A 24,175-nucleotide genomic window follows, 5' to 3' on the forward strand; every position below is an offset into this window, starting at 1 on the left:
GTTTCATATTCACTTGTCCATATTGTTGTACTTCATAAAACATGCATATTATTTAAAATAATTTAGACAAATGACAGTTTTTATATGTACATTTTTTTACAGTCCAGTTTCATCCTGAACTCCACCCTGGTTAATAACAACAAAAGTTTGAATCCGATTTGTCTTTAGCAGACTTTGCTGCTGTTGTTTAAGAGAATTTAAGCAATGATCCAGACTGCTTTGAAAGAGGGACATCTTGTGCTAATTGTTTGTTATTACATGCGACTTTCTGTTTAGTTCTTTTTATTGGAATGTGTCACTCGGTTGTATTACTTTATAGAATATTCTCACTTGTAAAATGACACGTGAAACTGATTTTAAAAAATGCTACAAATCCTTCAACACAGCTTCTTGCTTGCTCTGTCTTCATTTATGTGTAAAAATGTGAGAATACCGGTAGTTAACATAACAAGCAATCACCTGACTGATTTCTCCTCATTTTTAATAGATGGTTTTGAACAAATGGCCCGCTGTCAGCGTAGACTGTTAAAGACAGACGTAAGAGTCACTCGTGTAAGAATGTTGTCCTTTTATAGTTTGCTTCTGTCACAGGGGAGATTTGCTGGTGAAAATCAGTTATTTCTCTGATGAATGTCCCTCTCGTCCATGGTCCATGAGTTCTGGTGGACAACCGTCCCTTGGCAGGTTTGCTGTGCTGGCATAATCTTTCCATTTTCTAATAATTGAGTCAATGATGCTCGGTGGGACGGTCAGCATTAAAGGTGTCTTCAGCGCTGAGAAATAGAAGCTGTTACTTATCCATCATGCAGTACGATCAGGGAGGCTTCTGATTGGTCCAAAAATTGATTCTACAGCAAAACACACAGCTAGTTTCATTAGGAGCAACAGAAGCACGAGAACATGGAACTTAAGCCGTATCCCTTTATTTCCACTTGTTACATTCATTCATGTTTGATTTATAGAAATGACATGTCATATAAATAAATTATGCATTTGTTAAATACGTTTTTATTTTAAAACATTTTGAATTCTATCCATTGGTCAAATCACAAGTGGTATCATTACGCTTATTCTCTCCAATGGGCAGCCTTGTTGCTGAAAAGTATTTCCATTATCACACTCTTAGTGTTTGGTGTAAGAAATGACAGAAAAATATTGACTTGTCTGCATGAGCTTAATAAAAGTGAGAAATAAACAGATTTGACAAGACCTCTTAAGAGTTGTAAGATGTTTAAAAATATATTATGTCTCCTTCCTTCCTATTTCTTAGACATTTTGTGCTTGTTTATGTCTTTCATGTATGTATATAACAGTTTCTTTTCATAACTGCAAAAACAGATTCCTTCTTGTTACTGTATTTGTGTCTCTCCCCCCACGCAGAGAAGCTGAGAACGCCTCATCTGTTCTCTAATACTTTTTCTACTCTTTAATAAGGTCTGTGTCAAACGGAATACCACTGGAGCATTTCAACCATTTCATCACTAGAATGCAAAGCAAAGGAAGTTTTTTATTGTTGTTTGTTGTGATTTTTTTTAGGTGTAATAAACATGTGTGGCCACACAGAGGCAGTAAATGCTCAAGCTTCAGTCAGTCTTCCTTGTAATCTCATGTCAGCAATGATATTATGAACGTTTACTACATTTTTACTCTAATTAACTGATCAGAGTCATCTGCATATCATATTATTATCAAGACAAATCTGTGTGGAGTTGTTTCACTTCTTCGTGCGGCTTACCAGAGCTGTTTCCACGGGTTTTCTCACAGCCTTTTCCAAGAATGCAGGCTTTGTCCTCAGGATAAAAGGAGGTGAGGGGGAATTTTTAAGTCCTAACGAGAAAAGTCTGCGAGTAAGCTCTGATATTAATGTAGTTTATCTGAGAGGAGCTTTTCGTTGCACTAAGCTACGATGAGCTCAAACATTCTGCGTGTAAACTGTTTTTTGTTTTTTTTTCTAAACTGTACACCACCCTTACGAAGAATTCGAGCTGTTTCCTCAGAAAGGAAGTGGGGAGCTGGGAAGTCAAGTCCTGACAAGAAACTCTGTGGGTGGCATGTAAGCAGGCTCAAATGTTTATCTTAGAGAATGTTTTCCAGAGCCTCTTAGGCCTTTCCAGGCAGCTTCTGATATCTGATATGAAGTTAATATTAAAATTGTGCTCTAGTTTTACAGTTACACAAACTATTTTTGTGATCAGTATGCACAAAGTCATCCGAGCATCATGAATTATGTAAAAGAAATGAGCATATTAGTTGGATTTAAGGTTCATTTTGCTTCATTTACAGCAGCAATTGTAGTGGTTCAAACTGTTTAAATTGTTCGTTTGCTGTTTTCCGTAACTATTCCCTATAACCGTTACTTCTAACATAGACATAAGCGTCTCTCCAATGTTGTGCATTGTTTTATGGAAGCGTATAGTTTCTCAGCACCACACTCACAGCTTGAAAGTGCTCAGCATGCATGCCTTTCGCTTTGAGTGTTCCTTTCTTGTTGCATTTCCCGCCCAACCGCACAATGAGAGCTGGCTTGGGATCAGTTTAAAAAAGTGGGCTTGAAACATGGTGTGTGAATCCTGACTCGGCTAACAAAGACTCCACAGTTGCAGCAAGATTCCTGGCACTGTAGCATCTCACAAAGTGAATGTTAATACCCCCTAAAAGGAACACTATCTGATTAATATTCTCAGAATCTCGTTCTTTCAAATGTCCAAAGCTAGCCCTGAAGAGCAGCGAATGTGCTTTTCTTTCATTTGTTCTTAAATGAACATTTTTGTTGTTGTTTGTTTGTTTTCTTTAGAGAGTACTTCCAGGATTGATAGGAACAATGATGCTGGCCCATTTGTAAATAACTGGAATGAAAAGTAAAGCAGAGCCAAGAATGGACACCAGAAGGAAAGCCCACAAAAACATTCGATCCAGGACCTGGGCAACAAACTTCCAGTCCTGCACCACCTGTAACAAAGAAGAAACACGTCAGACTTTAACATACTCTCAACAGAAAGAGAAGTGTTTAGGACAGATTCAAATAATCCATGTGATTCATCTGCTTTCATCAGCAACTTGTTATGTTCACGTTAACTTGCAGTTTTTGTGTTCATGTCAGTCTGAAAGTTAGGTTCAACTTACCTCTCGGACTTGATTTTCTTTAACCACATGCATGGTTATGTAGCGAATAGACTCCAAAGCTGCTTGAAGGTTGTGTTGGTTGTAAAGCAGCGGTTTGAACTCAGGTCCTGGCTCCTGCATCCTCCCCGGTCCTTCGGTTCTTCCTGCTCCGGCCGCTCCACTCGTCGCGTAACGGTCCACATGGCTGCGCATGCACAGCAGCTTAGGCAGCCGATGCAGGAAAATCCGTCTCACCCACGGTGCCATGTTAGTGTGTGTAGAGGAAGAGCGGTGGTGGATGTTGATCGCAAACACGGTGATGACAATGGAGAGCGTGACAAAGATCATGGTAAAAACCAGGTACTCTCCGATGAGAGGGATCGCCTTCGAAGAGGATGGGATGATCTCTTCAATGACCAAGAGGAATACGGTGAGCGACACTAGCACTGAGGTGCAGAGAGAGATTTTCTCACCACCGTTTGAGGGTAGATAGAAGACAAGAATGGTGAGGAAGGACAGGCCGATGCAGGGAATGATGAGGAAGAGGGTGTAGAAAAGAGGCAACCTGCGAATAATAAAGAAGTAGGTGATGGTGGGATAGAAAGTGCTGCCATCGGTCCTCAAACCACGGCTGCCTGTGGCCTTCACTATCTCCCATTCACCATTGTCAAAATAGTCCTGCTTGTCCACGTGGAAGTCCTCCAGGATTATGTCCACCTGTTAAAACACAGCATGAAACCTCATGGCAGTAACTGGCCGTGACTAATGCTCGTGCACTATGGTCACTTTGGACGCAGAGACTCACCTGGGAACCTTCGTAGGTCCAAGATCCGAACTTCATTGAACAGTTCTGGAGGTCAAAGGGGAAGAAGGTGACATCGATGGTGCAGGCTGACTTGTAGTTGGCTGGTGGAGTCCATGTTATGGTGCCATCATGCTTAACGACAGCCTTGGTGACAGTCCCTTCAAAACGCCCATCTGAGCTGTTGACAGAAATGTGCCCGAGTTTCAGGTGTTTTAGCGCCCATGTCCCAGCTCCTTCACGCAAAGCTACGGGTTTCTGTAAATACTTAGAGGCTCTGATCAAATCTCACATTCCTTTTAAGACATAGAACAAAAGTACGCCGAGGTTCTAGATGTGATCCTGTCTGTGGTTGTTTAAAATTAGAGCGCTGAGGTTAACACATTTAAAAGGACATCAGCACACTGTATAAAGAGACACATACTTATCATACAGAACAACATCAGGGAGCCAGATTCTGTCAGAAGGAACACGGATTGTTGTGATGCCCAGAAAGTCTTCAGGACTCCATCTGAGTTTCATGTCGGTCCACTCCTACAGAAGAGAGGAAATTAAAAGGGTTATGCAGGACGAAACAGGTAGATTTTTCTTTGCAATTGTTTACTTAGCCTTTCTAAAAGGATGCACCTTTTTACTTGGATTCTGAACAGCTTGCATGTTCAACGCTTAGCCTTGTGCAAAAAGTGATAGAGGAAACAGATAGGTTCCACCCAAAAAAATAAAAAAAAATCTGCCCTCTAGCACTCATACATCTAATAACCCAAGTGTATCTATTCTATATAAAAACAAATTATATCAGTGGAACTATTGCACTAATAATTTATAAGATATATTTCATCTAGATTAAACTTTATGTAATGACAGAAAAGATGATCAAACATATAATATAAGAAATTATAAGCTGTCAGCACTTTATTATAAAAACGTTAACAAAAGGAGATGGCGAAAGAGAAATGGCTAATTTTGCAAATGACACCTATGATGGATAGCCGTCATCGGTAAGGCCACTGCCCTTCAATTTCCTTTTTTTGCGGGATGTCATTCATCACTGGGACAGGAAGCGTCTCAACTGGAAGGCAGAGCCCGGTCTGATAGTAATTTATAAGATGCATGACAGACAAGACACCCCAGTCCATGTAGCGGGCTGACAGGAGTAGAAGGAGGGGGGGACAGTGGGCACGAGGAGGCAGGTGTGTGGGCACAAGGCCAAATCAGCTCATATAGATGAGAACTGTCAGCAAAATGCCACCAGACCTGATTAAAAAGCCCTGCGGAGGGACAAACTGTGTCCACCTGTCATCTGAGCTGTTTCGAAATGCCTCCAAAGACTTCATGGGAAACCGACCACCAAGTATGTGTACCTGTGTGTTTACAGATGATGAAATGTAACGCTAAATCAATTAAAGGCTTGTAGGAATGCTTATCGCCCACCACCTTTTGTGCTAGAGTTTTGGACTAAGATCGTCTTACGTTGAGAAATGACGGAATTGTAGCCATTTTGGTGAAACCTTAAAAAAAATATATGGATGGTCTCAAGCAATACCACAAGATATCACACACACTATGTGTTGTGAGTGTCTCTCAGTAACTACCACAACAAATCTGAGCTCAATATCTGTTCAGGTTATAGTCATTTCTGTGTTGGCTGACATTGACTAGGTGTGGCAGCCATCTTAAATTGGACTGACTCTAAAAGTCGTTTGTAGATGTACAAGCAACGTTCATCAGTTGTAGATGTAAATCCAATGATTGCTTTCTGCAAGTTTCATTAAAAATTGTCCAGTGGTTCATGAGATATTTGGGTAACAGACAGGCACACAAACACACACACACACTGGGCAAACATTATCATGTGCCTTTGCCTTTTGGTGGCCAGCAGTAATAAATCATGTTACATGCACAGCTTCATACTTCATTACTTGCCTGTTTCATCCAAACATTAGTTGTCATCAACTGGTTTTTCTCATCCTAGTGTGAACAAAACAGTCAAGAAGTTAATGGCTCAAACTGTACACATTCTGTGACTGATTATCAGTTTTATTACCATTTATTCAATTTGATCTTACATAAGCTAAACCTTTGAAACAATTGCAAATAATTAAGAACCCTTTATCCTCACCACATCAACAAGCTGAGAGATAGCCAGGCCGAACTTCACATTGATGGTCTGGTTCAGGTACTCCACAGGACGAACCCATTTCTGATAGTTTTCAAAGAGATACTTGAACAGTTTGTCCTCTGCTTTTGCATACGAAGAGAGTTTTGGAATCCCTACAGAGACAAAAGATTTAATGGATATACGGTAAGTCTGTTCAGAAACCTTCTCCAACCTTACTGCAGTTTTTAGGCGCAGAGGTTCTCAGTGTGACCTCTGTGCTATAAATACTGAAAACAAGAGGCCATCAAAGGAGTAATCTGAGAGATTTAGTGACATTGTAAATACTACAAAATGAAACCGAGCTTCACCCTCCTTTAAGCGAAACAATGATGGATCCTTAAAACACTCAAAATCCTTTTCAGTTTGTCTTTTTTTAGCTAAAACATGGCTTAAGTAAATGGTGGATAGCCTTAAAAAGACCAGTGTGGTTTTTTTTTTTAATATAAATTCCCTGCTGTAAGTTCATAAAACATACAGAAAGCGTGATTTTTTTTAAAGATTGTAGATAGGATAAAAACATTGTTACAAAGGTTGCATTTCTTTGCCAAAACATCCACTTAACAAAACACATATTATAGCAACAGAAATGTTCAGAAAATAAAATATAAAAGCTTTAATGTCAGTGGCAGGAGGATTACATTTGACACCCATCAGCTCTCTGTCAGCTGCAGAAATAAGCTGATAAATAACATGTGGTGAAAGGTTTGCAGTGCCTAACAAATAGCCATCGGTGTTTCTTGTCTGACTTATATATTTTTAGAAACTTTGACAGTATATGACTGCCAACTAGAGCAAACTCAGCAGTTTTTTTGGTTTTTGTTTTGTTTTTTCGAGCTGAAGTCAGCTAAATACTACATGATTTACAGAGGGCTCAACAGATTTCCAGGCCGTTTCGTGTGAAGCTTTTGACTTTCGGTATAAATACTCACTTGGTACAAATTTAAGACAGTATACGGGATGACTGTATTTTATTTAGACTCTCTGAGGTAATGAATGGATGCTGAACACCTTTGTAAAGTGAAAGCGTTGCAATGAGTTGGCTCACTTCCAGTCTTTGGAAGTGAGACAGTTTTTGGCTACAGCTGATAACGTAACTTGAGTTTTGGTCTGATCCAGGTCGAAAACTGACCATGAAATTGAGTGAATGCCTTTCTAGAACTTACATGTAATTACCAACACGCACTCAGTGCCTAATGTTAGAAACTTTCACCACAGCATGATCGATGACTGCGATTCTAAATGCAGGCAAATCTCAAAATGAGTGAAGCTGTGTTGCAAATCTGTCATTGTCTGAGCAGGTCTTCACTGCACTAAAAGATATTGAAAACCATAAATAAATGTAAAATGACTCCACGAAATGGCATTAATCCTGCCTCATAACCCTGCCGTGTAACAAACTAAATTTACTGCTGGAGAACGAGGCTGGAAATCTATAACAAGACTGACTGCGAGGATTTGTGCCACTCTCTCACAGCGCGGATCGATACATGCAAAGCTCCAACACCCTCAGTCAATGACCGCACGATCAGCAAAGTCATCATCTCCTTGTCTTCTTCCATCATGTGCCAGCGCCCCGACAGGCTGATAGGCAACCACAAAATCTACTGCTGGAATGTATGTGTGAGAAGGAACAAATTTATAATCTGTGGAGTCAGATATGTTGAGATGATCCTGACTGTGTAAATTAATATTTAATGTTGACTCGTTCACTCAGTGGTGCGTTAGCTGCTGTTTCACTGGTGGAGTTATTAACAAAAGAAACCTTTCAGGTCAAATGTACACTAAATACAGAGTAGGGATAACAGGATGCGGATGTTGAGAATTTTAGCAATGATAAATCATAAGGAACACTTGGGTAGAAGTATTTAAAATTAGAACAAAAAAAGAAACAAAGGACTCAAACGAATCAAACAAAACAAAGGGCAAAATACAAGAAAACAAAATTCTTCTATAAACATATGAGAAAAATGACGAATCCATACAAACACGTACAAAGTGTTATTACAATTGTAATTTTTTTTCTTCCTCTTGAGCCTGCTTGTGAGTATGATCAGCTCACCCCCTATACACCTGATCACCACTTGTTCCCAATATGTTGTTTTTCTTTAAGACCACTTTCAGACGCCCTGGTGTCCTAATAAGGCCGTTTTAATTTCTCTATTCGCTCCTGTCAAGTCATGTTCATGCATATCAATCACATTATCATTGCAACTTCATGTGAGAGTTCTTATTCTAAGTATCAAGTGTTTTTGTTTGTTTGATTTTTTAATTACAAACTCTGCTATCAAACAACTCTGGAGATCATCTTAAGCCTCATAAGAGTCAACACAGTTCTGTGTAAAGCAACAGTCATATTATTTTGTGCCATGTCAAAAGTGGCTCTTTGTTGAGCTGCACTTTTTAACACAGCCAGTTTTGTTTCATTTTTCTGTTGTCGTTTGGTTATTCTACTAACTATCTATTCACCACTTTTCCATATGTTCCATCCATCAGACATGGTCTTAACTTCAGCATTGGCCTATTCCTTTTCTGGATTTCTGCATTTTTAGAATTATCTACCAAAAAATATAACATAAGACATTAATTTTAATACAAACTTCCCAAAGTTAGTTTAGGAGGAGGTGGAATACTTGTGTTTGTAAAAAAAATTGTGTGTATGTGTGTGTTGTTTTAAAGAAATGCTTCAGATTCTTTGTAGTGGGCTTCTGTGGAAAGGTTATGAGCAAACAATATCTTACCTGTAGTAGATAGCTTTTTGATGGCCTCAGAGAGAGAAAAAAAGATTAACGCTGACCGGAATGACAACTAATGGCTCGTCCCGAGCAGGGCCAAGACCAAAGTAGATTAATGTTGTTTTAATTTTATAGCAGTTCATGCTAACTTTATTATATAAACTTTTACATTATTGTCAACTTTACATTACACACTTACTTTGGCAAAAATAATAGGCTATTGCTGCTAGAAGTCACCCAGGTTGCACTTACAATAATACAGCAGAAGTTCCAAAATATAATTCTTTGAAAATAATCATGTAAAGCAAAATTGACAACATTATAAAAGTTTGTAAAATGCAATTTGCATGAGCAGCTATATGCATTTTTTTAAATTAGAGTTGTTTTGATATGGTGGCTATTCATTTTAGTCTTGGACCCATTCAGACTAGCCATTAGCTTGTCAATTCAGTCAGGATTCAACTTTATTTGGCAACAATAAGGCTGTTTAAATTTCTGTCTATAACAGGTAAGCTATTTATTGTTCATAACCCTTATTAGGAACCAATTTCAACAGATTTGAACTATCACTTGAAGGAGGAATTGTACTGGCTGCTAAATTTCTCATTAAATAATATTTTTTTCAATACCTGTTTTGCTTACTTTTGAGCAAAATCTGTAAATTATACCTGAATTATATATTTCACTGATATTACCAATGCCAAACAGTTAAGCTCAGTTGCACCAGTACCAGTTTTATGATGTCAGCTCCATAAGCTTTTTTTTTTACTGTTTCTTGTCTTATATTTCCCCACATCGTCTTCCAGTTGTTTCTATTCTTCTGTTTGAGTCATTTCTCACCGTGAACTTGTCACACAAATTAACTTGATGAGGCATTACTTGTTCATAAAACACTCACGCAGCGAGTGGCACAGGTGGCACCGGCACAGCAATGGAATCAGCAGCAGCAGTCTGAGAGAGGTGGGCGCTCCTCCTGCTCCAAGCATTATATCAAAGTTGGCACTGGACACAAACAGCTGGTCCCTTGGGCATCCCAAAGCTGTCAAATATGAAAAACAGTTAAGGTTTAGGAAATGAAAAATAGGGTATAATGGGAACTCAACAGCATTTTAAAGGCAGCAGCTTTAAAAAAAATGGCTTGGGGTTTAAGGTTTAGTTTCCAAGGTAGTCACCTCTGCTCAATAGCACCATCTACATTAAAGACTACTGTGCATTGATAACACACCTTTATTAACACAGAACAACACCCTGCACAAATTAAAACATGCCCTCCACCTTTACCTCGCTATCGTGACCCTCCCAAAGGTAATAAATCCAAACCACAGATGATCATTCAAAGGCTGTGCACGTACCTGCTCTGGCTGTCTCCCATCAACACAGCGTCCAGCGTAGCAGTGGTTGTGAAGGTGGAGGGAGCCTTGACAACAGCATCAGTGCTGCATCGCTCTCCTCCATTCCATGCAGGTTCTTTTCCTCGCCTCTCGCAGACGCTGCTGCACTCCCTGCTGCCTCCAGTTGAGCACAGGCAACACATCCTCCTCCTCCCCTCATTTCTCCTCCTCCTCCTCCTCCTCCTTCCCCTTCCTCAGAGTCCGCTCCAGCCCCTCCACCCAAACCAGCATCACTCCTCTTCACTGACAAATCTAGTCACTAAGCACAGACAGGAATAGCCGCTCCCCAGACGTGGCTACTCTGCTGCCTCAAAGACAGCAGCAAATGGCAAACTGTGCTTCCGATTTCCAGGACGGTTGGCAGGTGGTTACCACGAGATTTTGCACATCTGGCTGTGGACATGGCCATATTTGCGGACTGGATTTGCATAAATTGTATGTTTTTTTATTGAATAAATGACTAACTGTAGGCATGTGTGACTTCCCTGCACATCGTGGGGGGAAAAAAGGAAGCACATTTCTGACACTTCTTGTTGTGTTTCAGCCTAATGTGGACGTGTGAGGGGAGACATTTTTGTCTTATTACAGAACAGATAAAAGCAATATACTGGACACCATGGTTTCTTCAATTATTTTCAAATTATATAACCTATGTAGCCACTGGTATAGTCTTTCATTACCTGCCAAATGATTTGGCAACTGGCACGTCTCTGTTATCACCCGCTGCCAAAAGGAGGAGCAATGATGTTTTTGCCCAAGTCTATGTTTGTGAGCAAGGGTGTGTTTGTTTCTCTGTACTGTTAGTAAAAAATCTCATGAACCACTGAATGGATTGTAATGACACTTGGAGAAAACAATCATATATTAATAAATTTGGGAGTCAATCCAATTCAAGCTGGCCACCACAGCTAATCAACATTAGCCAATACAAAATGGTTACAGCTCAGTCAGTTTTACAGCTACTGAGCTAAGTTTTGCTGTGGTAGTAGCTGACGATCACTCAACACATGCAGCGTGGTTGTGGCAGATAGCTGTGGCAACCATCTTGAATTAAAACTCTGTCAAGAAAGGTGGTGGGCAGTATGAATTCCTTCTAGCCTTAAATAAGGCTTTTGTTGAATTACTTATGAATTATAGTAAAAAAAAAAATAAAAAAAATGATCATTTACTGTATTTGCAATAATCACAAAGGCACATAACTTTGAGTGGCACTTTTACAGAAATTCTTGTTTTTTTGTGTGTTTGTTTAAACCATCCATTTTCTTTACCCAGTTCTGCCTTTCCAGGTAGTGCCTGCCTTCAGCAGTCACTGTGTGAGAGGCAGGGCACACCCTGGACAGGTCGCAAGTCCGTCACAGGGCCGCATAGAGACAAACAACAATTCACGTTCTCACTCACACCTAGGGGCAAATTAGAGTTACTTATTAACCTAACACGCATGTTTTTGCTCTGTGGGACCCGGAGAAAACCCACACACGCACGGGGGAGAAAATACAAACTCCACACAGAAAGACTGGAAAGCAAACCAGGGACCTTCTTGCTGTGATGCGACAGCACTAACCTTATTTAAATCAATGTTTTATTTAATTATAGATTGTGTGTTTTCAAGTGTCACCTCACTTGATTGCAGCTATGACTAGCTGCCTCCTGAGAACTCTAGTGAGTGGGAATGAGTGCTGGTGGAGCTCCTCCCTTCTGAACTACAAATAACTCAAAACTAGGGATTGTTGTTCCTGTGCTGTACCCCATCACATTCAGTAAGGTATTTTTTTTCTGTTGGGAGAAACAACACTGACCACAGTAAGTAGCAAGGCTTGTCATACAGAAAGCCTCTGTGTACACACCAGTTTACCTAACAGAATCTAACCCTTATTGTCTAATGCTTCCATTTCAGATGAGGCCAATCTGTTACTGCAGTGTTTTGCTCCTGCTCCTCCTGATTCCCAGCGTCTGTCAAAGTGGAAACATCCTGGTCTTTCCTGTAGATGGCAGCCACTGGATAAACATGGAAATTCTCCTTGGGGTTTTGCACTCCAGAGGGCACAGTATCACTGTTGCACGTTCCAGCAACAGCTGGTACGTCAAGGGTAACTCCTCGTATTGCAGCACCATCACGGTTCCTGTGAGAAGAAGCTTCTATCAAGATTTTATCACAGAAATCATATTTGACATCATACAGTTTGAACGAGGGGCTTTACCTTTGACAAGCTTCCTTCGGGCAACTGTAGGCATGTTTAGCACATTCATTGAGATTCACAGAGCTGTGGGGGAATTTGTCTCAGCCCTGCTGGATGACGCAGACTTGATGAGAACACTGAAGGAGAGCAAGTTTGACCTGGTTCTTACTGACCCCTGCTGGGGGCATGGAGTAATAATGGCCAAATATTTCAATCTTCCTTTGGTTTACAACGTTCGCTGGGTAATATCCGAAGAAGCTCATTTTGCCATCGCTCCTTCACCTTTATCATATGCTCCAATAACAGGATCTGGATCCACTGATAGGATGACTTTTTTTCAGAGAGTCAAAAACATGATTTTATTTTTTATTATTCAAATTCATGATTTTGCAGTGAACAGAGATGTATACCAACCATTGTGCAACAAATATCTTGGGCCTGATTGTGACTTTGAGCAGATTAAGGTCGACGCAGACATTTGGCTGATGAGAACTAATTTTATGTTCGACTATCCACGCCCCACAATGCCTAATGTTGTGTACATGGGAGGGTTCCACTGTAAACCTCCAGAACCACTTCCTGAGCACTTGGAGGAGTTTGTGCAGAGTTCTGGAGAACACGGAGTCATCATCATGTCTCTGGGAGCTTTTGTAAGTCAACTCCCTGAGGACTTGGCTAATGAGATTGCTGCGACTTTTGCTAAATTACCCCAGAAAGTCATCTGGAGTTACAGAGGCAAAAGACCGGACACTTTGGGAAACAACACTTTAATGGTTGACTGGATGCCCCAAAAAGACCTTTTAGGAGACCCAAAGATCAAACTATTTGTAGCTCATGGAGGAAAAAATGGGATCATAGAGGCCATATGTCATGCAGTCCCAGTAGTGGGTTTACCCATGTTTTTTGACCAATATGACAATCTGCTCCGCCTGCAAGAGAGGGGAGCAGCTAAAATTCTTACTCTGGCCACAGTGAGCAAAGATGACAACTTCCTGAAAGCTCTGCAGGAAGTCCTGAACGAGCCCTCCTACAGGATGAACATGCAGAGACTTTCCAGACTGCACAAAGATCAGCCGATGAAGCCGATGGACACCGCCGTCTTCTGGATCGAGTTTGTCATGAGACACAAAGGTGCTGCTCACCTGAAAGCCCAGTCCTACAAAATGCCCTGGTACATCTACCACTCTGTAGATGTGGTCCTCTTCCTGACTGCAGCAGTGCTGCTGATGCTTTTAGCTCCTGTCTTATTTTTAAGGTGTTTGTGTAAGACACTGTGTAAACCTAAAGTAAAACGTGACTAAATTTATGTTTGCAGATTTTCTCACTAAATGTTGGCTCAAAGAGTCATAAGGACTCTCTGAGAGTTTGAAGGTCTGTTTGTCCCACTTTGGGAAAACCTTTAGTCTCTGTGGTTTTCTTGTTTTTTTGTCAGACCACTGGAAAAGAGACATCTGATTAACAGCAATGCTGAACAAAGACAAAACTGATATAATACTCGAGACTTATCCAGGTTTAATTCATATAACAGATGTGTTCAGCAGTGAAATGTGAAAATACAGTTGTAGGTATTTCCAAAAAGATTCTGAACTGATCTTTGAGATCTTATTCACTACTTTTTTTCTGGTGAGTCACTTTGGGGTGTTTTTGAGGTGCACAACCTTAATTTTACTCTACAAGACTTCAAATATTTCAGTTTTTTTTAAAAATATTGATAGTTTTTTGTGTTGGGTTAGTGAAAAAGGCCCGACTGATCCAGGCAGATCACCCTCTCCATGGTGAGGTCAGGTTGCTCCCATCCCGACACAGGTATCTGCTGCCAAGATGTAGGACTAACAGAATAAATGATTCACTTTTACCTGCAGCAATCAGGCTCCTAAATGAGCAGTTGTGACCTTAGTGTTTTCATTTTTGCATGTTTTCCTGTCATGTATTATTGTGTCTTGTGTGTATGTGAGTGTCTACTGACTTTATCAGTCAAGCTGTCCTTCGGGGATAATAAAGATTGTTGTATTTGAACTAATACGCAGCAAAGGAAAAGGTGTTACTGTTACTCCTCATGAGTTATTATTACCACACTTGCGGCACCTTCGGCTTGCCGTAGTTGCGCAACGTTCAGCCGACTGACGTCACGCAACCGACAACAACAATGGAGGACGCAGTAGTTTGAAGCTGGTGTGGATATTTGGTTTGATTTTTTTTTTTTAAAGCGGAGTTTGAAAGAGAGCCCCAATCATTCAGAAGGAGTCTTAGGAGCTGAGGCTCACATGTGGGAGCTGCTTTCTGCTGCAGGTGTTTAATAACGAAGAAGAGGACGTCGGACAAAGGAGACATTTTAGTAGCTTCTACTTTACGTGAATGTAGTTTTATTTTAAAGCGACTCCAGAAGGCGCTGCGTCAAAAGCGTAAGTACAGGAGCGTGTGAGGGACAAACGCGACAATAATAATGCGTTGCGAAACCCTGGCTTTTGTTTAAAAAAATGTCTCTTAACTCTAAGAAATATTGCTTAAAATGAACAGTTACGGTGTCCATTTCAGTTTATTGAAGTATGTTTAGCTGTTGAAAGCCGCATATTCTGTTAAATTGAATTTAACGAGTGCAGATTCCCATAATAAACACTTTCATGTCCCCACGTCCATGTACTGTGGGAGTAAAAAAAAAAAAAAACCAAAACAAAACAATATATAACATAACAAAAAACAGGAGAGTCAAGCAGGGTTACCGGTCCCTAATAATATTAATGCTAATACAGATGTTTTATATGTTAGGCTGTTTGATTGGATTTGTTTAACACCGACATGATGAGCTGAACTGAAACATAGTCGGTCACACAAGTAATATCTTTCACCTGTGAAAATCCACCCACCTTATTAAACCTGTTATTATCAACCTAACATCACTTTAATTTGTTGTTAGTTTTATTTTGGCAATTTCTGTAGTTGAGCGAAAACATATTAGTCCAAATCAACATTTTGACTTACAGAGTTGTGGCCTGATTTCTGTAAACATCTGATCGTTGATATAAGTGTGAAAAAAAAAAAAGAATACAATAAAGCATGTCTCTATTCACTAACCCTGTCAATCATTAAGCTCGTTATCACTGTTTTCTGCTGACAGGTTGCTCAGTTCAAACCTTTGGCAGCATTTTCCTGACTGGGTCGGAGAGCGTCGCTCCTTATCCCTGCAGTTTATACGACCAGCCACTTCTGATTTGTCACACTCTGACCCTCTGACAACGCTTCATCGTCTCGTCGGGACAACCACAACTGACTGTAAGTAAAAGGAAGACTTTGAAATTTAAACGACAAAACGTGTATGCTCTGTTACAAAATGTTTGTCCGCTTCAGGTTCATCATCTGGTTAGGTTTAAAAAAAGAATCATGAGCTAAAACTCATTTATGAAAAGCCAAACTAGCAGTAAACAAAGTGGAAAGTAATAATTTGTTTGGGAAACTGTTTGTTCAAGTGGTAATTACTTGTAACTTGTTTTGATTGGTCAGCTGACTGCTTCTGTTTCAGATGAGGCCGGTGTGTTACTGCAGTGTTTTGCTCCTGCTGCTCCTGATTCCCAGAGAGTGTCAGGGTGGAAACATCCTGGTCCTCCCAGCTGAGGGCAGCCACTGGATAAACATGGACGTTCTCCTGAAGGCTTTGCACTCCAGAGGGCACAGTATTACTGTCGTACGGTGCAGCAAAAGCTGGTACATCAAGGACAACTCCTATTACAGCACCATCACTGTTCCCGTGGAAAGACAATTGGATCAGGATTTTGCAAATAAGTTCTTAAAGGAGTTTATGAAATTTCAACAGGGGGATCTGCCCTTGAGTAGTTTTCTTTACACATCGCTAAGAGTACTCCCCAAATTTGCTGAAGTTCACACTAATGTGAGTGAACTTGTCTCAGTCATGCTGGATGACACACAGTTGATCAGAAGGATCAATGAGAGCAAGTTTGACCTGGTTCTTACTGACCCCTGCTGGGGCAATGGAGTTATTGTGGCCAAATATTTCAATCTTCCTATGGTTTATAACGTTCGCTGGTTAATTCCTGAAGACGCTCATTTTGCCATCGCTCCTTCACCTTTGTCATATGTTCCTGTAACAGGAACTGGATCAACTGATAAGATGACCTTTTTTCAGAGAGTCAAAAACGTGCTCTTTCATCAAATCACCCAAATACAAAGCTTTTTACCGAGTAAACTAGTATACCAGCCATTATGCGAGAAATATCTCGGGCCTGATTGTGACTTTGAGCAGATTAAGGTCGACGCAGACATTTGGCTGATGAGAACTAATTTTGTGTTCGACTATCCACGCCCCACAATGCCTAATGTTGTGTACATAGGAGGGTTCCACTGTAAACCTCCAGAACCACTTCCTGAGCACTTGGAGGAGTTTGTGCAGAGTTCTGGAGAACACGGAGTCATCATCATGTCTCTGGGAGCTTTTGTAAGTCAACTCCCTGAGGACTTGGCTAATGAGATTGCTGCGACTTTTGCTAAATTACCCCAGAAAGTCATCTGGAGTTACAGAGGCAAAAGACCGGACACTTTGGGAAACAACACTTTAATGGTTGACTGGATGCCCCAAAAAGACCTTTTAGGAGACCCAAAGATCAAACTATTTGTAGCTCATGGAGGAAAAAATGGGATCATAGAGGCCATATGTCATGCAGTCCCAGTAGTGGGTTTACCCATGTTTTTTGACCAATATGACAATCTGCTCCGCCTGCAAGAGAGGGGAGCAGCTAAAATTCTTACTCTGGCCACAGTGAGCAAAGATGACAACTTCCTGAAAGCTCTGCAGGAAGTCCTGAACGAGCCCTCCTACAGGATGAACATGCAGAGACTTTCCAGACTGCACAAAGATCAGCCGATGAAGCCGATGGACACCGCCGTCTTCTGGATCGAGTTTGTCATGAGACACAAAGGTGCTGCTCACCTGAAAGCCCAGTCCTACAAAATGCCCTGGTACATCTACCACTCTGTAGATGTGGTCCTCTTCCTGACTGCAGCAGTGCTGCTGATGCTTTTAGCTCCTGTCTTATTTTTAAGGTGTTTGTGTAAGACACTGTGTAAACCTAAAGTAAAACGGGATTAATTGTTCAGGAGATACGTTATGAATGTTTATCCTATTGAAAAACTTTCACACTGTCACATGCCTTTTCATTCAAATACACATAGGATTAAATTGATGTTTTGACCCTGTTTAGAGTAATGTATATGTTTCCAGATTTAGTCCCTACATGCAACATTTTGGAGGTTGTTTAGTGGTTATTCTATAGTAAACATTTGGAACTTTTTCACCTGATATAGCTTGCTGTTCAGATTGTACAAAGATCATTTAGTAATATTCTTACTCACCTATTTTATGGATTTATTAAATCAGAGGGTGTCCCTGTTGGTAGCTGAAATGTGTTTTTTACATTAAATGTTTTTTATGATTTGGGGGTTTTGTTTTGTATTACATGTTACCAAAATAAATAAATGTCCAGTTCTCGTTTGGTGACATTACAGTCACTAATGCTGATTTTATTGAATATTAGAGCCAGATGATGTCATTTTAAGTGATCTCTAAACCCTCGTTTCACATCCGCGTTTATTTCAGCTTCGTTTCCTATTTAGATCTAAAAACTGCCAATAACACCGGCTGCACATAAACACCAAGGTTAGTGAAAATCAGTGTTTACTAAACCGGGGGAATTGATTTGTCGCCTGGATTTTGCTGAGCTCTGTAAACTTTTTTTTTTTTTCAAAGTAGCCACATGAACGTTCCCTAAGAATGCTGTGAGCTATTTAGCCTAAATTTATGGAGTACCTAAAAGAGTAAAGTTAAACAGATTCTTACACACTTTCTGTCAGTGCAATGGCCCTGTAAATGGGGACATGTTTATTGCTGTTCTTTGTTCAAAGGTTGTTCTGGGCTACAGGCCATCTGCCACTTGTCTACATTTTATAAATCCACACTCTTCAGGTTTGTTTTGCTGGCACAGCACGCTGCAACCCTCTAGGAATGTGATTTTATTTTATTGCCTGGTCAAGCAAGATGGTAAGTGAAAATGTTTCACATTAATGTCTACTATAAAATGTACAAATCTGCAGAAAGTGTTCATTTTAAGTTATTCTTCTGATTTAATAATCAGAATACTAATAGGATGAAGAACAGACAGCTGCAACTCTGAAACTTGCAGTTTATCTTTTGATGAAAACCTTTGTGTATACAGTAAGTGTGAAACTGATAATACATCTGACACATTTTCTCAAATTATGATAATATATTAAACGTGATCAGAACAACAACATCTTGACCAATTAAAACATTAAACAATAAGTTATAATAACCTGTTGCATTCGTTATCCATTTTATGTGTATTAAAATTTTAAACAGTAGTTGTTTGTGGTGGATTCCTTTTTTTTTTGTCATTTGATTGTCAGGTTGAGGCCGGTGTGTTACTGCAGTGTTTTGCTCCTGCTGCTCCTGATTCCCAGAGAGTGTCAGGGTGGAAACATCCTGGTCCTCCCTGCTGAAGGCAGCCACTGGATAAACATGGACGTTCTCCTGAAGGCTTTGCACTCCAGAGGGCACAGTATTACTGTCGTACGGTGCATCAAGGACAACTCCTATTACAGCACTATCACTGTTCCTGTGGAAAAGAGCTTAAATGACAATTTTGTAATCAGTTGTTTTTTTTCCCTTGAGTAGTTTTCTTTACACAACTGTTGGATTGTTCGGCAAACTTGCTGAAGTTCACACTGATGTGAGTAAATTTCTCAAAGTTATGTTGGAAGACACCATTATTTGGAAGATTGAAAATAAGCAAATTTGACCTGGTTCTTACTGACCCCTGCTGGGGCAATGGAGTTATTGTGGCCACATATTTCAATCTTCCTTTGGTTTATAACGTTCGCTGGTTAATGCCTGAAGACGCTCATTTTGCCATCGCTCCTTCACCTTGAAAACGTGATAGACATGATTTCACATGACCTAAATGCATACCACTTTTTTGAGTAAACTAGTATACCAGCCATTATGTGACAGATATCTTGGGCCTGATTGTGACTGAGCAGATTAAGATTGATTCAGACATTGTTGTGTACATAGAAAGGTTTCCCTGTAAACCTCCAGAACCACTTCCTGAGCACTTGGAGGAGTTTCTGCAGAGTTCTGGAGAACACAGAGTCATCATCATGTCTCTGGGAGCTTTTGTGCGTCAAGTTCCCGAGGTCTTTGCTAACGAGATCGCTGCGATTTTTGCTAAATTACCCCAGAAAGTCATCTGGAGTTACAGAGGCAAAAGACCGGACACTTTGGGAAACAACACTTTAATGGTTCACTGGATGCCCCTAAAAGACCTGTCCGTACAAACAGAGGTACCACTGGAGGTGTGATGGTTTGAGCTTATTTTGCAGCCACAAGAGCCACACACTTTGCAGTTAGCTGAGTTGACTGTCAGCTTCTCCGTTTACCAATCTGGAGTCAAATGTGAGGAAGTATGTTAGGCAGCTGATGCATTAACCCAAACTGGATCAACAAAATACCCAGTCTAAGTTATTAGACCTCCACCTGATTCAAGTGAATGAAAAAATGAATGAATAAAGAGAAAATCTCAATCAAATTAAAGGCCTAGCATTCAAGAAGGAATGCATATCGGCCACATATCATGCCAGTTTTGACTGAAGATCATCTTTTACTGAGAATTGAAGTTATTGCTGTTTAGGTCAAATTTCCATCCAGGTCATATTTGAGAACTGAGGGAAAATGTAACTTGATTTCTTGTTTCTTGAAGACATTTCGCTTTACTAAAGGACATGCATGCAGCCTGAGGCACTTCCTTCTTTTGTTTCTCTTTACTTGTCGTTTGATGGGTATCGCAGTGAAAAAAAAGGGGAACTTTTTTGACATAAGAAGAACAGCGAATGACTAGCTGTGAATCTTGAGCCATTAGAAACAAAGAAGGACCAAGTGAGATGCAGGCTCGACCCTGTCAGTATGGGTGGTAATGGGTTTCATGCAATGAAGGTACAGTAGAGTTAGTGCTGACACAAAAAATACAGCTCATGTGTCTGGCTTCTTTAAACATGACTCATAGGAGTACAGTAAAAAATGGGAGGTGTTCCTGCCTCTGGTTCATGAGGGTACTGTCATTTAGTAGGCTCGAATAATGCCTGTCTGAACCTGAGCCTGAAGCAGGCATCTCAGATCAAAATGTGCAGCCCTTCTCCTTCTGGATTCTTTACTTGTTTTTGCAAGAAGTTAAACCTGCAAACAAGCTGAGTGAGTTCTACACATTCTTTGCATTTTTTTGAAACATTTGTTAATGTTGCTTTGTAGCTCCACTTGCTTGAGGTTTTGCGGTTTGAAACAACTTCCTGTTATTCTCAGCAGCTCCTCCAGTTGATCAAAAGTTTGAGACAAGTCAAGAAAAATATTAGTTTACAGTCAAAATTCCTACAATTATGCATTGTTTAAACTGGTTTCTAAGGTATTGGACCAACACAACTATAGTCTTTGATCTTCTAATAAGTTTTTAATTGGCAGGAATGTAGATGTGCAACTGTAAGAATGAACACACACACACACACACACATCTTCTATCTCTTTTATCTGTATTTGTATGCTGTAGTTTCAATAAAATGAAAGAGTGTGCAGCATATGAATGTGTACTACACTTCTCTCAGTTTGAGAACTTGACTGTTTTTATGCAACTCTCACTCAGAAGTGTTGCTCTCTGCTGAGCAAATCCAGTGTTATTGTAGTAGTTTTGTAGCATATATAAACAAAAAAAACCTGCATATGGTTGACTGAAGGTGCACAGGGTAAAACCATAAAACCAATCTTAAAAAAAAAAACCTAGAATACATCTTTCTTAACTTTGCACTTGCAGCTCACTGCTCTGCTGTGACTGTTTCTTAGTCAGACAAGAAACTGTCTTGGCAACATTTTTTTTAAGGGTGGGACAGCCATAACAAGGAAGTGTTTGGCAGCTTTAGCTCTTTACAGCCCAGATTGTCGAGTTCGGATTTCATCTCTCTGCCAAGACTGTTGTGCAAAAGAGGTTTTTGTTTGCAGGTCGTGGAACAAAAAAAAAAAAGAAAGCCGTTGCTCAGCGCTGCAAGAGAAGCAACCGTTTCTTCCTGTGAGGTAATGAGACTGATGGAAACAGATTTTTATTGGATAAAATCTATTGTTAAACTGTAGCACATTTGATCAGTGGAAAAATAGGTAAAATGTTAATGCATTTTGCAGCACAGGCATTGATTTATTCTTTCCTTTTACTCAGATTGAGCTGAATTGTGGTAATGTGGTTTGTTTTTTTTTCTGCTCAGAAACAGAAGTCTGACACGACACATGCAAAGCTCTTAGCAGCAGGCAGGATTTTATTTTCCCCAGAGAGGCTCCATGTGTTACAAACACGTGAGGGCTGTCAGCAGGAACATTCCTCCTGCAAATAAAGAGACTATTCAGTGCATCATCACCACTGAGCTGCATTTGAGGCTCACCGGTCCTTTGTGCTCAAATTTTTCTGAAACATCAACATTAATCTGATTTTTTTGTGCTTTGTTTTCTGGTTCCATTTCAGATTGCGCCAATTCGGAAGACTCGAAGATGTTCTTGGCACTGTTTTCTGCTGCCATCAGCTCTGTTTTCTTTGCCGTTGCTCCACCTGCTCATGCTGGGAAAGTTCTGGTTTTCCCGCATGACGGCAGCCACTGGGTGAACATGAGGGTACTTGTTGAGGAGCTACACTCGCGGGGACACTCTGTGACCGTCGTCCGAGCCGCAGACAGCTGGTACGTCAGTGAAACGTCCCCACATTACGAGGCAGTCAAAGTGAATTTTGCCGCCGGTGGGAATGAGGAGTTCTACCGCCTTTTTGTCTCTGAGGTGATCAAAATAAAACGAAGCAACAGATCCGCTTGGGCCCGCTTTGCTTTGGACATGGAGTTAAAAGACAAGTTCTTTGAGCTCCACAGAAAAGTCTGCGAAATGATTGTGCACATGTTTGAAGATAAGGACTTGATGCAGTCACTCCGAGAAGCCAAATATGACGCGGTTCTGACAGATCCTGTGAACGGTGGAGGTGTATTCCTGGCTCACTATCTTGGCTTACCGATTGTCTTCAATGCGCGCTGGACTGTTCACGGCGAGGCGCACTTTGCTATCGCGCCCTCTCCTCTGTCCTACGTCCCACTTCCACCTTCAGAATTATCAGATCGAATGACTTTCTTTGAGAGGGTGAGAAACATGATCTTTTACACGGTGCGGATGCAAATGTACAAGCAGGTAGTTGGGCCACATTATTCTGTGTTGTCCAAGCTCTACTTTGGCCCAGACGTGGACTACTTTTCTCTGTTTCAGGCTGCAGACCTGTGGCTCATGAGGGTGGACTTTGTGTTTGAGTTCCCTCGTCCCACCATGCCTAATGTTATCTATATGGGAGGGTTCCAGTGCAAACCTTCAAAACCGCTGCCTCAGCACTTGGAGGAGTTTGTGCAGAGTTCTGGAGAGCACGGAGTCATCGTCATGTCTCTGGGGACTTTGATTGGAGAGCTTCCCCATGACTTGGCGGATGAAATTGCTGCAGCATTTGCTAAATTACCCCAAAAAGTCATCTGGAGGTATAAAGGTGTCAGACCTGCCACCCTGGGAAACAACACTTTAATGCTCGACTGGTTGCCACAAAATGACCTGCTGGGGCACCCAAATGTTAAGCTGTTTATAAGTCACGGAGGAACAAATGGTATTTATGAGGCCATATATCACGGAGTTCCAATTGTAGGCATTCCCTTCGTGTTTGATCAAGCCGACAATCTCTCCAGACTGAGAGCTAAAGGTGTTGCAAGGGCTTTGGATATTTCCGACCTGACTAGGGAAATCTTTCTGGCAACCACCCAGGAAGTCCTGAACAAGCCCTCCTACAGGATGAACATGCAGAGACTGTCCAAGCTGCACAGAGATCAGCCGATGAAGCCACTGGAACGAGCAGTCTTCTGGATCGAGTTTGTCATGAGACACAAAGGTGCTGCTCACCTGAAAGCCCAGTCCTACAAAATGCCCTGGTACATCTACCACTCTGTGGATGTCATTTTGTTTTTACTAACAATCGCGGCCTTTCTGCTGTTTGTTTTCTCTTTGTTCGTGCGGTGCTGCTTCAGATTGTGTTTTAGGAGAAAAGTGAAATCTGATTAAGCAGCAAAGTCTTTTTAATCCTTTGTCAGTCTTTAAGACTTTATGTTCTACTGAACTGTGCACGAAAATGTGAGCTTCATTGCACAAGACGTGTCAGTTTTCTTTCTTCCCCTCTGGTGCAGTACTCTTAGATTGCACAGCAACGTTTTTCTTTCAACGTGATAATGCTCTTCTTTTTGTTTCTGCAAAAACAGTAGTGGCCTTATAAAGGGTTAGATTTTAGTGTGCTGTTTAAGCTCCCTAAAAGAAAATTAATTTATTATAGGGAAAGAAAAAAAAAACACATTTTAATATTTTTCGGCATTACGTGTGTTACATAAAAAGAATGCTATTATATGCCTTTTTCCCCAGTGACTTTGAGCCGTTACTCTTTTCGTAAGAGATTGCTTTTTATCATCTTAGTTCTCCCTTATCTCTTGTACCTTTTAAGACTCTTTAAATACAGTGGCGAAGTCTTTTTCCAGTTTGAATTTTGGAAGAACTACTGAGAACGAACAGCATTAAATGCCAAAAAAATGTAATTTAAGCATTTTTTTTTTATCCAAATCTTTAGCTATGCTTCAATTAAAACTACTAGGTGTATCCAAACTAATTCTAAGTGAGCGCTGCTTTTGTCCAGGTGGAT

At 40.6% G+C, this 24,175-nt stretch overlaps 4 protein-coding genes across 8 annotated transcripts; 3 read left to right on the plus strand and 1 right to left on the minus strand.

Moving 5' to 3' along the window:
• Nucleotides 1-464: 464 nt before the first annotated feature.
• On the minus strand, nucleotides 465-10,340 carry chrna5 (cholinergic receptor, nicotinic, alpha 5). 2 transcript variants are annotated; one of them, XR_001808762.3, is made up of 9 exons: nucleotides 10,147-10,340; nucleotides 9,693-9,833; nucleotides 6,024-6,175; nucleotides 5,828-5,872; nucleotides 4,329-4,438; nucleotides 3,908-4,085; nucleotides 3,124-3,819; nucleotides 1,736-2,949; nucleotides 465-848 (listed from the first exon to the last, which is right to left on the minus strand). XR_001808762.3 is itself a non-coding variant. In XM_017423631.3 (8 exons), the coding sequence occupies exons 2-8, from the start codon at nucleotides 9,778-9,780 to the stop codon at nucleotides 2,791-2,793; spliced, it is 1,428 nt and encodes a 475-aa protein (XP_017279120.1). In that variant the 5' UTR covers nucleotides 9,781-9,833; nucleotides 10,147-10,340; the 3' UTR covers nucleotides 1,543-2,790. The 2 variants fall into 2 exon arrangements, 1 of the variants encoding a protein (XP_017279120.1); XM_017423631.3 differs by lacking the exon at nucleotides 465-848 and having other exon boundaries at nucleotides 1,543-2,949.
• Nucleotides 10,341-11,709: 1,369 nt separating this feature from the next.
• Nucleotides 11,710-14,382, plus strand: ugt5c3 (UDP glucuronosyltransferase 5 family, polypeptide C3). The gene is made up of 2 exons (XM_037979850.1): nucleotides 11,710-11,985; nucleotides 12,080-14,382. Exon 2 carries the CDS (start codon nucleotides 12,080-12,082, stop codon nucleotides 13,661-13,663), a length of 1,584 nt encoding a protein of 527 aa, XP_037835778.1. The 5' UTR covers nucleotides 11,710-11,985; the 3' UTR covers nucleotides 13,664-14,382.
• Nucleotides 14,383-14,479: 97 nt separating this feature from the next.
• Nucleotides 14,480-17,856, plus strand: LOC108240279 (UDP-glucuronosyltransferase 2C1-like). 2 transcript variants are annotated; one of them, XM_037979853.1, is made up of 3 exons: nucleotides 14,480-14,764; nucleotides 15,478-15,632; nucleotides 15,861-17,856. In XM_037979853.1, exon 3 carries the CDS (start codon nucleotides 15,880-15,882, stop codon nucleotides 17,458-17,460), a length of 1,581 nt encoding a protein of 526 aa, XP_037835781.1. In that variant the 5' UTR covers nucleotides 14,480-14,764; nucleotides 15,478-15,632; nucleotides 15,861-15,879; the 3' UTR covers nucleotides 17,461-17,856. The 2 variants fall into 2 exon arrangements, with proteins under 2 accessions (XP_037835781.1, XP_037835779.1); XM_037979851.1 differs by having other exon boundaries at nucleotides 14,481-14,764; nucleotides 15,880-17,856.
• Nucleotides 17,857-20,374: 2,518 nt separating this feature from the next.
• Nucleotides 20,375-24,142, plus strand: LOC108240291 (UDP-glucuronosyltransferase 2A2-like). 3 transcript variants are annotated; one of them, XM_037979848.1, is made up of 3 exons: nucleotides 20,375-20,634; nucleotides 21,430-21,501; nucleotides 21,941-24,142. In XM_037979848.1, exon 3 carries the CDS (start codon nucleotides 21,967-21,969, stop codon nucleotides 23,548-23,550), a length of 1,584 nt encoding a protein of 527 aa, XP_037835776.1. In that variant the 5' UTR covers nucleotides 20,375-20,634; nucleotides 21,430-21,501; nucleotides 21,941-21,966; the 3' UTR covers nucleotides 23,551-24,142. The 3 variants fall into 3 exon arrangements, with proteins under 3 accessions (XP_037835776.1, XP_037835777.1, XP_037835775.1); XM_037979849.1 differs by lacking the exon at nucleotides 21,430-21,501; XM_037979847.1 differs by lacking the exon at nucleotides 20,375-20,634 and having other exon boundaries at nucleotides 20,654-21,501.
• Nucleotides 24,143-24,175: the final 33 nt, after the last annotated feature.

This window comes from Kryptolebias marmoratus, linkage group LG15, assembly GCF_001649575.2.
Source record: "Kryptolebias marmoratus isolate JLee-2015 linkage group LG15, ASM164957v2, whole genome shotgun sequence".
In the NCBI taxonomy this organism is placed as follows: Eukaryota; Metazoa; Chordata; class Actinopteri; order Cyprinodontiformes; family Rivulidae; genus Kryptolebias; species Kryptolebias marmoratus.

Coding starts and splice junctions, on each gene's coding strand:
- chrna5 (XM_017423631.3), bottom strand. CDS start 9,780: ATGCTTGGAGCAGGAGGAGCGCCCACCTCTCTCAGACTGCTGCTGCTG. Junction 5,873..6,023: donor TCTCTCAGCTTGTTGATGTG/GTGAGGATAAAG, acceptor TGTTCACACTAG/GATGAGAAAAACCAGTTGAT. Junction 2,950..3,123: donor AAGAAAATCAAGTCCGAGAG/GTAAGTTGAACC, acceptor TCTTTGTTACAG/GTGGTGCAGGACTGGAAGTT.
- LOC108240279 (XM_037979853.1), top strand. CDS start 15,880: ATGAGGCCGGTGTGTTACTGCAGTGTTTTGCTCCTGCTGCTCCTGATT.
- LOC108240291 (XM_037979848.1), top strand. CDS start 21,967: ATGTTCTTGGCACTGTTTTCTGCTGCCATCAGCTCTGTTTTCTTTGCC.
- ugt5c3 (XM_037979850.1), top strand. CDS start 12,080: ATGAGGCCAATCTGTTACTGCAGTGTTTTGCTCCTGCTCCTCCTGATT.